General features: G+C 54.6%; 4 protein-coding genes across 4 annotated transcripts; 2 read left to right on the top strand and 2 right to left on the bottom strand.

Annotated features, from left to right (window-relative positions):
* Positions 1–1,168: 1,168 nt before the first annotated feature.
* On the bottom strand, positions 1,169–2,341 carry UHO2_03283 (putative AGX1 - alanine-glyoxylate transaminase; the record flags this gene model as incomplete). The annotated part of the gene is made up of 1 exon (XM_041558198.1): positions 1,169–2,341. One exon carries the CDS (start codon positions 2,339–2,341, stop codon positions 1,169–1,171), a length of 1,173 nt encoding a protein of 390 aa, XP_041414132.1.
* Positions 2,342–4,476: 2,135 nt separating this feature from the next.
* Positions 4,477–5,421, top strand: UHO2_03284 (uncharacterized protein; the record flags this gene model as incomplete). The annotated part of the gene is made up of 3 exons (XM_041558199.1): positions 4,477–4,603; positions 4,680–5,203; positions 5,311–5,421. The coding sequence occupies 3 exons, from the start codon at positions 4,477–4,479 to the stop codon at positions 5,419–5,421; spliced, it is 762 nt and encodes a 253-aa protein (XP_041414133.1).
* Positions 5,422–6,017: 596 nt separating this feature from the next.
* UHO2_03285 (uncharacterized protein) lies at positions 6,018–9,380 on the top strand (the record flags this gene model as incomplete). The annotated part of the gene is made up of 1 exon (XM_041558200.1): positions 6,018–9,380. The coding sequence occupies one exon, from the start codon at positions 6,018–6,020 to the stop codon at positions 9,378–9,380; it is 3,363 nt and encodes a 1,120-aa protein (XP_041414134.1).
* A 146-nt stretch (positions 9,381–9,526) lies between these two features.
* On the bottom strand, positions 9,527–12,685 carry UHO2_03286 (uncharacterized protein; the record flags this gene model as incomplete). Its single annotated transcript, XM_041558201.1, has 1 exon — positions 9,527–12,685. One exon carries the CDS (start codon positions 12,683–12,685, stop codon positions 9,527–9,529), a length of 3,159 nt encoding a protein of 1,052 aa, XP_041414135.1.
* Between the last annotated feature and the right edge of the window lie 719 nt (positions 12,686–13,404).

Below are 13,404 nucleotides of genomic sequence, written 5' to 3' on the forward strand. Positions count from 1 at the left end.
CTCTCCTTTGACGCTCGTTCAAGCAAGCTCGACAGGAGATATAAGCAGCCATTCCTCTGAGCAATCGACTTTGCTGTCCCCTCAACACACGGCTTTTCCACCTCCCCTCCTCAAGTCCCGCAGCGACACGCTGTTCTACGCTTGCCTTCGATGACCCGATATCGACGATTTGATTGTCCGCGAATCCTTCTTCATTCCTATCTTCCCCTCAACAACATGTCTTTTGTCCCCTTGGACGGAACTAGGGTTTGGCAGGATGACGATATCATCCTCATGCATGGTTTGTTTGGTAAGTATCATCCCATTTGACGCGACTGTTCCTTAAAGACGATTTCAAACTGACCGGCTACGACTTCTAGGACGTCCTTTGTTATGAAGAGGACAAAGATACGAAGTGTCGATACATCATCACTGTTCTTGCACCCAGATGTGTGCCTCTTGGCCCTGACCAGGGATTGACGTGCGAGGATGATCTTCGTTCTTTCTTTGATGACGTGAAGGAGAACGTTCACCGCTTCAATATCGAGCAGAACGCTCTCGGTTCAGACGCTACTGGGAGACAGACCGAATACTCGATACTCGCTGTACGAATCGGAAAGGCCGTCACCTCCCGCACCGGGTTAAGTCACTCAGCTAATATCTAGCCCCCTGTCGCCTTCTATGACATCAATCGCTAACCTTTTCCCATCTCCTATTCGATCATCGCTGTCAGATCTGGAAGGACTACTTTACTTCTCACTAGTCCGACGTCTCCGGCTTTCGACTTGCATCCAGTTTCCGAACAAGTCGACTTGACGATCTCGCTTTGATTCAAGATAGACGAGCTCACTCACCTCTCCCCTCCAAATGTCCCGTGTTGCGTTCTTCTCTCTCCACTCTCATATCTTTCGACAGACCCTGGAGCGGTTCCGGCGCTCTATTCCACTGGCGTCGGCCTGTTGCGTCTTCGTAACTTTGTGTTCTCACGGTCGTCAAATCTTGGTTCTCCTGTCTAAACTAGAACCTGTCTTTGTGACCGACTCGGCAAGCCGCACGAAACCAAGCGCGAATCGAATCTTCACACCATACTCAGCGCAGTCGTTGCCGTCAGAGGTCGGCTTAGTATAAGAGATGCATTGTATAAGAGATGCATTGATGAACATCCTACGACAAAGAGTAAAGACCATATCTAAGGCTTGTACCCAGCCTCAGCAAGCGCCTCCTTAATAGACTTCAACAGGTAATCAAGGTCACCCCTCTCCTTATCGTTCACAACAGTAACACCCATATGACCGACCCTGAAGTATTCATCCTTGACCTGCTTATGCAGACCAGCAGCAACGACAATGTTCTTCGCCACCAGCTTAGGCAACAGATCAGTCGCCTTCAAACCTTGAGGGTAGCGAACAGCAGTCATACCGTGAGCGCCATCCTTCTTTCCATCCGCAGCAAGCTGTTTGAGACCAAGCGAAGTGATAAAGTCCTTAACCTTGTCTGAAGCTGCGACGTGTTGTTTGAATCGGTCCTCGATGGAAGGGGAGCCTTTGGTGATGGTGGTCAAGCTGGCGTGGAGAGCGTAGATAAGGTTGGTGGGAGGGGTGGCGAAGTAAGCACCAGTACCAGCCTCATAAGCCTTCATGACAGGAAGCCATCGAGACCAAGAAGCAAAGTAGCTGTTGGGTGGAACTGTACGCTTCTCAAATGCAGCGATGGCCTTCTTGCTAGCAGCCAAGACCATCAACCCAGGAGGACAGCCAAGACCTTTCTGAGTAGCAGTGAGAACAATATCGATACCCCACTCCTCCATACGGATCTCTTCGCTTCCAACACTGCATACACCGTCCAAAACGAGGATAGTCTCGGGGCTAACACGCTTTACGACCTCACCAAGTCCCTTGGCATCGCTGAGAACACCGGTGGAAGTGTCGACGTGGGTGAAGGTAAGCACCTTGTACTTCTTCTTCTGGAGTGCCTCTTCGACCTCAGCAAGCGAAGGCTTGGATCCGATGGGAGCCTTGATCTGGTCTACCTTGGCACCGTAGGTCTCGAGGCAGTCGGCAAAGCTGTCACCAAAGTAGCCCGAGTTGAGAACGAGAGCATCCTCGCCAGGCTGGATGACGTTGGCAGCAACGTGGTCCCAGCCGAGAGTACCGGAACCGGCGGTGAGAACAGGCTGCGAGTTTGGTGCGAAGAGGACCTCGCGGAGCATGCGAATGCAGTCGCCAAAGACAGGAATGAAGTCGGGCGAGACGTGCGACATGGCTGGGTGGGCGTTGGCCAAGAGTACGTCATCGGCGACCTCGATGGGTCCCGGAATGACGAGCAGCTTGTGAGGGGCCTGCTTGAACTCTTGAGTCGACATCTCTTTTCGTAATGTGGATGGGAGCTTATGGGATATGTGTTGTGTGACCTGCTGGATTCGGTTCCTTGCTACTGTTGTGACGTCACGTGTAACAAAAGTATTCGAAGAGGTTGAAGGTCGCCGTGAGGGGACGTGATCGTTATTTTCTGCCATTGGGCCGGACAGTGATTGACGGCGAGAAGGCATGTTGTCGGTGGTGTTGATCGGAATGAATGTATGCGATGCGATGTGATGCGATGTGATGCGGAAGATGCAGCAGTGGTAATGAGGAAACCAAAGAAATGTTGTCGAGAGCAAGAATGCGAGAATAGATCAGATGATCAGAGCCGTAAGAATGTGATGGTGACGAGAGTATGGTGGCGGCAATCGGAACGTCGAGGCCAGGGAGGACGTGGGTCGAAGCGAGCAAGTTGAGTCAGTGCGGCGAGAGCAAGGGAAGCGGTCGGGGCGGGAAAGTGACAGCAGGAGGAGCAACACAGAAGATGAAAGCCAAGCCCCGGAGCGAAGGTCCATTTCGCAAGTGTCGACCGAGTACGTCCGAAAAGCACAAGTAGCAGTCAGCCCCGCGAAGCGAAGGATTGGCCGTCACGGCGAAATCCAGAAGAAATTGAAACGAAAATGAGCACGCGCCAAAGGCGGCAAACGTGTCAGGAAATGACAGGGCATGGCCAAAGCGCGCAGTAAGCAAGCGAGCGAGCGGGGAACAAGACGCATCGGGGATAAGTGCCATCACCAGAGCCGAATGACAGGCGAGACCGTGCGAGAGACAGCCAAGCGAAAAAGCGACCGGCAACCAGAGCATGCGAAGTGTCAGAGTGTAGAGCCAGCATCCGAATGTAAGAAAGCGACCAAAATCATCGTGGGAGAAAGGCGTCCGATCAAGGCCCGATCGGCGATCGCAACGTTGGTTCGTTATGCCAGCCAACATTGGATCAGTGGAGCGTCACAAATGCGTATCAGCATAGGTGCATGAAAGCCCAATACGATGCCGACAAGTTCGTGATGCCGAGCGAGCATGCATGTGCAAGCATCGATCAAATGTTGGAGCAGGTAACGAAACAAAGAGGCGCGCGAGACCGCCGACATTGCAACGAACGAAGTTTTCGACAGCGAAAACGCAAGATAAGGGTGTTGCAGACCATAACGATCGCAAGACGACAGCGGCAGGCGACGCAGAAGACGGATAGTCGGTGAAGGTGGCGCATGAGAGCCAGATATGTTACGAGGTGGCAGAAGGAGCGACGAAGAATGTCAGCGCGGACGAGCGTCCAGTACGAGCAGAGGCCATCCGCATACGGCAAATGTTGCAAGGCGCCGAACCACCATTTTCCATGTGAATTAGTTCAAAGATCCAGATGAGGAGCGGTGCGGATAGGCAGAATGGTCGTGGGTGGTTCAGCGACCATGAAGGAGGGGAAAGAAGAAGATCAAAGCAACGAAATAGTCAATATCGAAAGTACTCCTGACGTAGATAGGTCAGAACAAGGCCAGTGTGACCTCAATGGAAATGTTGCAATGCTTACACCTTCTAGCGGTAGATAGATTTGGAAGAGCGAAAGCAAGTGATAGAAGTTGGAGTATGGAAGAGAAAGTTGGATTGCTGCGATGTCAAAGGAAGACCAACGGCGACTGGCCCGGGCGAGTGCATTCCAGGGTTTGTTGCATATCACGGCCTTTGTGTGGAGAAAGAGAGCGCTTTCTCAGCCTTTCAAACGCGGCTTCGCCGGCTGGATCAGTCGATTCTTTTTCTCGTTTAGCCCAATTGTGCCGGACTAGACCGAAATCGGATCGGGCGAAAGCTCACCGCTCAATCATCGGCGATATTTATTGCAGGCCGCATTTAGGTCGTGTCCAATCAGGCTCCGCTTGCTCCACGCAACCGCGTACAGAGCACGGCCCTGGTTTTGGAAGAAACAAGTCTTCGGTGACCAATTCCCCACTCTTGAACTAGCTCATCGGTGGACTTTCTCCTATCGCTGAACCACCATCTTCCGGCCCTCCTTCGTTTTTATCTTCGGTCTCTACAGTAAGTCGCTCTCGTGTGCAGGTGGACGCCGCCCTATACTACTCCAGCTTTAATTGACGGTACGACTTCCCTGACGACCTGCTCCTTCTTCGACGCTGGAACACCAGATATGCGGTTCTTCTCTCTTGCTGCCTCGACTCTTCTCGCCCTGATCCCCGCTGTTCTCGTTGCAGCTCAGGCGCACGATACCCCCGAGCTTGGCATCGTCACCACCTTCCCTAACAACCCTTTCTCTAGTAAGTTGCCTTGCTGCCGCCTAAGCACCTGAAGCCCTGAAAGATGCTGACTTCTATCTGCCTGTTGATCCCGCAGTTGTCAAGAACGGCCAAGCAAACACCGTAGTCTTCTCCATCACCAACCCTCCCAAAGATGACCGTCTGCTCACCCTTCAATCCATCACCGGCGCCTTCCTCAACCCCAAGAAGAACGATGGTCAACGAGGCCGCGTTCTCCGCAACATGACCACAACTGCCTTCAAGTCTCGTCCTCTTCGTTCCGTCGGTGGTCGTCCCGTCCAGATTCCCTTCGACTTTGTCCCTGAGTTCAAGCCTCAAGAGCTTTCCGTCGAGTTCAGCCTGCTGGTCAATGACGAACAGACCGGCAAGAAGCACCGTATCCACGCCTACCGCGGTAACGTTCAGGTCATCGAGCCCCCTAAGAACTGGTTCGATCTGCAGCTTCTTTCCGTGTACTTGATCGCTGCTGCCGTTGTGGCTGGTGTTGGATACGCTGTCTACTCGACCTATCTCAAGCCTGAGGAGAAAACAGTTGCGGGCAGCAAGAAGTTTGAGAAGCCAGCACCTGTTCAGCAGGCTGGTGTTCAGGATGAGTGGATCGTAAGTAGACCTCGCTCTCCAAGGGAATTGATGTTGATCCTGAGATGTGAAGAATCGATGGCTGACCGCAGACATTCCTTTCTCGCTTTGTTGTGTCACACCTGCAGCCCGAGCACCACCTCCGTGGCCGCAAGAACAAGAGCAAGTCGGCTGGCGCTCTTAGCAGCGGTGACGATGAGCCTTCTAATCCTAAGCGACGAGGCAAGGGCCGTAAGTAAACCTTGCGCCTTGCACGCTCGTCCTCTCTGCGTTCTTTGCAAGCAATCAGACCGTCACTTGATGACCTCCTTGTACTCTGACAAAGCTGCCTCAGGCGACGATCCACTCGTTTACTGCGTCAAGCGCTCCTTCACATTGTAAATAGCGTTTTCGGACTCTGCGTAATCCGTAGTGGCTGCAATGCAGAGCAACCTCAAACAGACATGTCACTGCTTTGAATCCGTCAAAAGGCTGCGTACACGGCGGAATCGACGAGCGTCGAGGACAGATTGTATGCTTGGCTTCTGCTTGCGGAACACCTATTCGCGACGAAATCGGGAGATCGCCAACTTGACCTTCTTCCCGTCTGTGCACACGTCAAGTTTGGCGTACAAGCCTCCACACATAAGCGTTGAACCCTTCATGCATTTCGTGCCTCGCTGATCAAAGCAAGGGTCTAAGCTTCTTGACACATGTCTCTTGTTCTTCCAGGGTTGTCCTGTAGGTGTATGCTGTACGAGCTTGTGCTTTGTGCCACTCTCTTGTTCATCGATTGTACCACCATCCACACTCTTCCCGGAATTTTCCTTGATCCATCCCCGGATAGTCTGACAGGATGACAGCCTCAATATCACCCGACAATCCCCCATATCTGACTCTGACCATCTCACAGGCCCTCTCACTTCCGGCTCCAGCCTCCCTGGAACCAACACAACATGAAACGGTCAATATGATGCTCGACTCTCGAGCACGTGAGAAGCCGGATCACCTGGCTACAGGATTCACCTATCTGACTCCCGAGGGCGCATGGCAATGTCACACCTTGACCTATGCTCAGATACGCAGCCTCTCCATCAGTCTTGCTGCCGAGCTGAAAGCAAAGCTGCCAGGGAGCGAAGCAAACCCTAAATCGCCCAACAGCACTCCACTGGTCGCAGTGCTCTCGCCGTCTGGAATTGATCTGTTTGCGCACATTGTTGCACTGTGGAGATTGGGATATGGCGTTCTGTGTATCGCACCAGGCTCACCTGCCGAGTCGATAGCAAATCTGCTCAGGCTGACAGAGACCAAGGTGATTCTGGCGCACGCCTCCCAGTTCAAGGCTGCTCAAGCGGCTATAGAAGCTGCGGCTACAGAAGGAAACGGTAAGGCGATCACAGCTGAGGCTGAAGAGATGCTGCCACACGTTACCAAATACATCTCTTCCAACCAGAGCAACGGGCATACAAACCCCGAACAAACGTCGCCGGACAGTGCTAGCTCAGCAGACGTCCTAGTAACAATGCACACCTCGGGGTCATCTGGCCTGCCCAAACCTATCTACCAACTCCACCGATTCTGGACAACATCCATGCTCTCCGCTCCCGGTCGAGAACTCTCTGCATTCACAACAACCCCGCTTTTCCATGGAGGAATGTCCGATCTTCTACGCAGCATTCAAGCTGGATCCACAATATATTTCCACCCCACCGCCGACCCGGGTGCGCTGTCGACTCAAGCTATCTGCTCAGCTATCACCGCCTGCAAGCAGCCAATTTCGTACTTCCTCTCCGTGCCGTACATCCTTAATATGCTCTTCACTGACCGCGCTGACAGGGGGCGGAAGATGCTAGCTAGCATGGAACTTGTCAGTACGGGCGGTGCTCCACTCCCTCAGCAGTTGGGCGATGATATGGTGCAAGAAGGTGTAAAGCTTGTCAGCAGGCTAGGCAGTTCAGAGTGCGGCTTTCTGATGTCTTCCTGGCGAGACTTTGGAAACGACAACGAGTGGAATCAACTTCGTTTACCCGATAAGCTTGGGCAAGAATGGATCCGGTTCCAACCGCATGATCCCAACTCCAGCTCGAGGCTGTACGAGCTAGTGGTCACCAAAGATTGGCCGACAAAGCTCGTCGCGAACAGAGGCGATGGAAGTTACGCCACTTCCGATCTATATGCTAAGCACGAAAGCCTGCCGAACACATGGAGGTACGATTCGAGATCAGATGACACCATCGTCCTTGTCTCTGGCAAGAAAGTATCTTCACCATTGGCCGAGTCGAAGTTGAAAGCCTCTCCCATGGTCAGCGAAGCGATACTCTTTGGTGCGAACAGAGCTATTCTTGGAGCCCTCGTCTTCATCACCCAAGAAGCCGCACCGGAAGGTATACCTTTTGACGCTGCAGCAAAAGTCAAAGTACTGGAACAGCTCCAGCCAGTGTTGGCAGAAATCAAAGCCGCTTCCCCACCCCACGCACAACTAGCGACAGAGATGCTATGCCTCCTACCACCGAGTGAGGCAGCTAGGATCCCTCGAGCTAGCAAAGGCACACTTCAGCGCGGTGGAGCGTATCAGCACTACGCCGACCTGATCGATTCGGTGTATAGTGATTTTGAAGAAGGTCGTTCGTTACGGCTCGAGCATGCCAATGGGTCTGGAGCGAAAGACAGTCTCAAAGGAGAAGAGTTGATTGCATGGCTACTGGGGAAAGTGGAGAGTATCAATGGAGCGAGTTTGTCGCCGGATATAGACCTCTTCGTTGCCGGTGTGGACTCGATTCAGTCGGCAAGAATTAGAGCTGCGATTCATCAGAGCATCGAGCTAGGAGGGAGGTTGTTGGAGAGGAATGTTGTGTATGAGTATCCTACCATGCGGTTGCTCGCGAAGCATGTTGAGGAGGCTAGAACAGGCAGCGATGGCAGCCGAACGAAGGACGAAAAGCAGCAGCGAGAGATCAAGTTGATGCAGGAGCTCATGGAGAAGTACGCTAAGCCGCAGAGCCAGGCAGCTACTCGGAAGCAAAACGGAGCGAACGCTGCGGCGGGGACGCTGTACGTCCTGACAGGAGTGACAGGAGGACTGGGCGCACAAGTGCTGGACCAAGTTCTCACGCAGTCACAGCCAAGAGACATGATCGTGTGCTTAGTTCGCGCTAAAGCAGAACATCACGCTCGCCAACGTGTGCTCGACTCTCTCTCATCACGGCAGCTCGATCAAGCCCTTTCTTCGGTCGAGTCGAGACACGGACGGGTTTACTGCTTACCAGCTGACCTCTCGCGTGCTGATTGCGGCCTGGCAGATGGTACTCTCTCCAAGCTCGCACACCACGAAAAAGTGGTGACTGTCCACTCTGCATGGTCAGTCAACTTTGTCGCAGGCCTTTGCAGCTTCGAAGCTGAAAACATCGCCGGTCTTGCCCATCTTATCGACCTACACCAAGCCCTCGCCTCACACAGCAAGGATCCTCGAGCCTCCTGCTTCACCTTCTGCTCATCTGTCGCTTCCATTCTGGGACAAAGGTCGACTGACGGAGGATTGGGTGAGAGGCTCTCCACAGACCCCGAAGATGCAGTCGCGATGGGATACGCGCGAAGCAAGTGGGTAGCAGAGCAAATCGTCTCTCGTCGAGCCCAAAACTCCCAATCACGATCAAACATCATCCGTCTCGGCCAACTATGTTCCGACACACGCCACGGAGTATGGAACGAAAGTGAAGCATGGCCTATCTTGATCCAAATCAGTCAAAAAATCGGTTGTTTCCCTGATCTGCCAAACGAACGACTCGACTGGCTCAGCGCCGATGTCGCTGCTCGTGCCGTGCTCGATCTCTCTCGCTCACCGGAAGAAGCTGGAAAAGAAGGGGAGAAGGAGGTGGAAGTGTACAATCTTGCCCAACCAACAACTCGCAGCCAAGAAAAGGTTGCGAGCTGGAGAGTCTTGCACAGCTGGCTCCAGTCTTCTGGTCTACCTTTTGAGCTTGTTCGGCCGACGGAATGGCTAGACAGGGTGCAAAAGTCGGATGTCGATCATAGGGGACTGCTATCGTTGTGGCAGAAAAACTTCTCTGCTGCTCCAGCAACAGACTCTCCAACGCGCTTCGTTTGCGACAAAGCACTGGCAACAAGCGACGCCTTCCGCACCTGGCAGACGGAAGCCGTGACAGAGTCTCTCGTCAACAAGACGGTTCAAAGATGGAAGACAATTGGCTTCCTCAAGTAAGCTCGATCGCTGGGACTGATAGAAGAATAGAAGCTCACAGCCTCAGATGATTTCACACAGTAGATTCAGCTGGTTGTGATAAGAAAGGTGTGTGTGTGAATTGCCTCTGGTAATGCGTGCGATAAGGTGACGACAGTGAGGAAGTATCATGTGGTTGAGGAAGCAGCACTCGATGCCGGCATAGACTCATTCGGTCCAGGTCTCGGTGGCGCTCCCCCACCCGGTCCCTGCGGGCCTGCATGCGATAGTTGTCCACCGCCATAATGAGGCCCCCCACCATACGGCATGCCACCCAGTTGACCAGGGTAGTACATTTGAGGAGGCTGACCACCTGGTGGTCCCTTCTGCAGATGCGGCGGTGGCGGCCTAGGTCCTCCAGCCGCACCGGGTGGAGGCATGGGCATGAACTGCTGTTGCCCTGTGGGAGGTACGTTGCCCATCTGCGGGCTGTACATATTTTGAGGTGCACCATGTTGGTGCATAGGAGAGAAGTGCATTTGACCCATAAATTGCTGAGGAACTGCACCGTATGGCATGGGACCGCCTTGCATTCCGGGACCCATTTGCATGGGTTGTGGCATACCTGGTTGGCGACCTTGCGGCATTGCTCCTGGTTGTGGCTGGCCACCGGGGTATTGGTACGGTCCGGCGGTGCCGTAAGGCTGGTAGACCATGCCGAATGGCTGCTGTTGTGGTCCGGGTCCAGGTACAGGGCCGGGACCTGGGCCTGGTACTGGCGTTGGTCCAGCTGGTCCTGGACCTCCTTGTGGCGCCGGAATAGGCATCTGACCGGGATGCATAGGCTGTGGTGTCTGAGCTCCTGGAATCATACCAGGCTGCATCATACCGGCGTGAGGTACGAACAAGCCAGTTCCATCATCCATGGCACCACCAGGAGGAGGGATGACAAAGTGCTGACGGTATGGCTTGCCACTGAAAGCCCACATGGGGCCGACTGACTTGGCATCAGGCACCTTGCTGACCTTGAACGGGTTGAAATCTTCGCGGATGTTCAAGTTACCAGTGGACTTCTTGATGAGCTTATTGCCAAAGAAGAGGTTGGCTGGCGCTGCTGCCGAGGTAGAATCTACAGGTGGAGAGCCAGTGAGCAAAGGACGAGCCGACAGCGTCGGGACAGCGGCAGAATACGCAGGGCTACCGGCGGCTGGTGGAGCAGGAGCAGCAGTTGCGACTGCGGGTGTGAAGGATGCACCGCCGGGAGTGAAGCTGGCTGCATTGGGGTTGAAAGGCTTGAAGGAGCTGGCCTTGGCACTGAGCTTGAACGATGAGGTGCTGACAGAGGATGGCATGCCTCCGTCTACCTTGGCTGCCGTTCCCTTGGCTACATCTCCGCCTTCCGCGTTGCTGCCACTGTTACCAGCAGCAGCTGCAGCCTGTCTTGCCCTCAACTTGTCTGGGTTGAATGGAGGGATCTTTGGAATCGTCATCTTCTGAAGCATCGCCTTGCTCTCTGCGAGCTTCTGAGCGTCGTTGCTGGCCTGTGCAGAGCCAGAGCCGCCGGCGGGGCTCACCACATTGGAAGACGAGATTTGTGCTGCGCGAGAGGCGGCGGATGACCTGCTAGCATCCGCCTTAGATAAAGGCGTAGCAGTCGAGTGCGAAGGGGTGGGGCTGAGGCTCTTCTGCAGGCTTGGATCGCGAGGCTTGTCCGATGCAGTCGCCTTGTCCTTCTGCACCATATCAGCCACATCCGAGGGCATAGGCGTCTTGAGCTTGAACGAGCTGCCCCACGACTTGAGGTCAGCCAGGCGGGTGTCTTTCTCCTTCTTGGCCAGTGCCGCCTTCTTCTTCTCCAGACGCTCGCGCTCTGAGCTGACAAACTGACGGAAGTCGGCGGTGAGCGGGTTGGCGGCATCGACGGAAGGCTTCTTGCCAGAAGCGTCTTTGCTCTGCGGCTCCTGAGGGATGCTGGGACTGGGTACCTTGACGTTGACGGTCGGAGGGACGACCGAGACGGGTGGCGGCGGTACCGAAGTGGTTTCAGTCGATGTCATTGCGTCAGTAGTAGCAGATGTAGCAGCTGCACCGTTAACTTTCGGCGTAGATGCCTGAGCAGCAGCAGTAGGCGTCGCAGCGGGCGTGGCGTTTGCAGGTCCCTTCTTGGCGCCAGCACCTGCAGCTGCAGCCATCTGTTTGCGGAGCGCAGGAGGAACGTAGGCGTTAGGGTTGCGAACCACAGCGCCGTACTTGTCCTCTTCGTTGACACCAGAATCATCCGCCTGACCTCTCTCCTCAGCCAAATGTGGATTGTTGGTAGCCTGACCCATGATCTCGCGTGCGATGCGATCAGCCTCTCGCTCACGATCGCGGAAGTCTTTGCCGCTTCGGTCGAGCTTGGTGGTGTAGAGGTTTTCTTCGTAGTTGGACTTGATGCCGAAGCGAGCTTCGTTGGCAGCGAACTGGTCCCAATGCTTGTTTGCACCGCTGCTGGACGTGTCACCAAGGCCACCACCGACATCGTTAGGCGAGGCCCAAGCTGGCAAGCCGCTGCTAGGTTCATCGAGATCGGCAAGGTCAGGGTCGTCAGACCACTTCTGAAGCGCCCTGCCGCTGCCAAGAGGGTCGAAGGCCTTGGAGATCTCTGTGTCGGTGCGGAAGGCCTCCTTCTCACGAGCCTCGCGCATCTCTCTGGCTTGCTCCTGCATTCTGACTTCGGCAGCCTCGATGCTTTCGAGGTCTTTGTAGTTGACGAGCAAGGTCGACTTGAACTCGCCCAGTTCGGGCTGACCGTGCTTCTGTTTGGCAGGTAAGATCTGTTGAGCGGAAGCGAGGGCGACAGATACTTCGCCGCCCTCGGTGTTGGCAGCTGAGAAGATACCGAAGAATTGAGCTCCACCCTTGACAGTGACAGTAATGGGATTGCCGACAAGCGTGACCAACAAGAACATCATTCGATCATGCATGAGCTTGTGCAAGTCGTCTTGGGTGTTGCCGGCGGCGAGCGATGGGAAGGCAGTCGACTGCTGGTTGTTGTTGGAGCTGGCTGCAGCGCCGCGCTGGTTGGAGGTTTTGCTGTTGCTGTTGTTGGAGTCGAGGGGAGGCCTAGAACCTGGAACGTTCCTGTGCTGCTGACCATGAGATGGCGTGCTGTTGCCGGAGGAAGCGCAGGAAGGGGGACCGTTGCCCCATCTCGAGCTCTGAGGAGGTGCACCTGAGCCTCCTCGGTTGCCTGCTGCTCCGCCGCCTCGACCTCCACCATGATGGTTGTGCCCACCACGACCACCCGAGTTGTAGCTGCCACGTCCCCCACCTGGGCCGCCCCTCGTGTTGCCGTTGGTCGCCATGCTGGTTCTTGAATGGTGTTACAAGCTGCTGTGGATGGACTGCAAATCAGCTTCGGTCTGGGAGTCTGCGTGATTAGGTTTGTGATGTTTGAGCTTGCTGGGAATTGCTCAACGTCGCATCCGTGATTGCCCCGCGCTGAATGGAAAGGGCAGCGTGGGACTCTCGAAAAAGATAGCACGACTACAAGAGAGAAATCGGGTCGCAAGCCTTCGCCTGGGACAAAACGTATATTGAATCAGCACACTTCCGTGCACCTTGAGCTCCTGAGTCTTCTGCAAGTCCGCTGCAGCAGATACAGAGAGAGTTCGATCACCCCGCCAGGAAGAGACAGGACAAGTCTCGTGCCAGGCGCTCCAAGGAAGGAGATTCAGGAGAATGTGCCGATTCCAGAACGCAAAGTCCTTAAGATTGCAGCAACCACCAGCGATCGAACGAGTGATCCAGCTCGCGATCGGGAGGTGTTGTGAAGGAAGAGAAGGAGGATATGGGGAAGGGTAAGGTAGAGATGCTGGGGTTAAAGCAGGATGAGGAAAAGGACGGATGAGAAAGGTGGAAGGTCGCGGATTCAAGAATATTGTAGCCTCGTGCCGCTGCCTGGATTTGTCAAGGAACGGGCGAGCGTGTTGCAGACTGCCATTTCCAAGCCAATTCAAACAACGGCCGTGCAGACGTTGGAAGCGAGTGAGGCAGCGGGAAAAGGTTGCTCGTGTTCTCTGTG

The sequence above is a fragment of the Ustilago hordei genome (assembly GCF_900519145.1).
Source record: "Ustilago hordei strain Uho2 genome assembly, contig: UHO2_contig_05, whole genome shotgun sequence".
Lineage (NCBI taxonomy): Eukaryota > Fungi > Basidiomycota > Ustilaginomycetes > Ustilaginales > Ustilaginaceae > Ustilago > Ustilago hordei.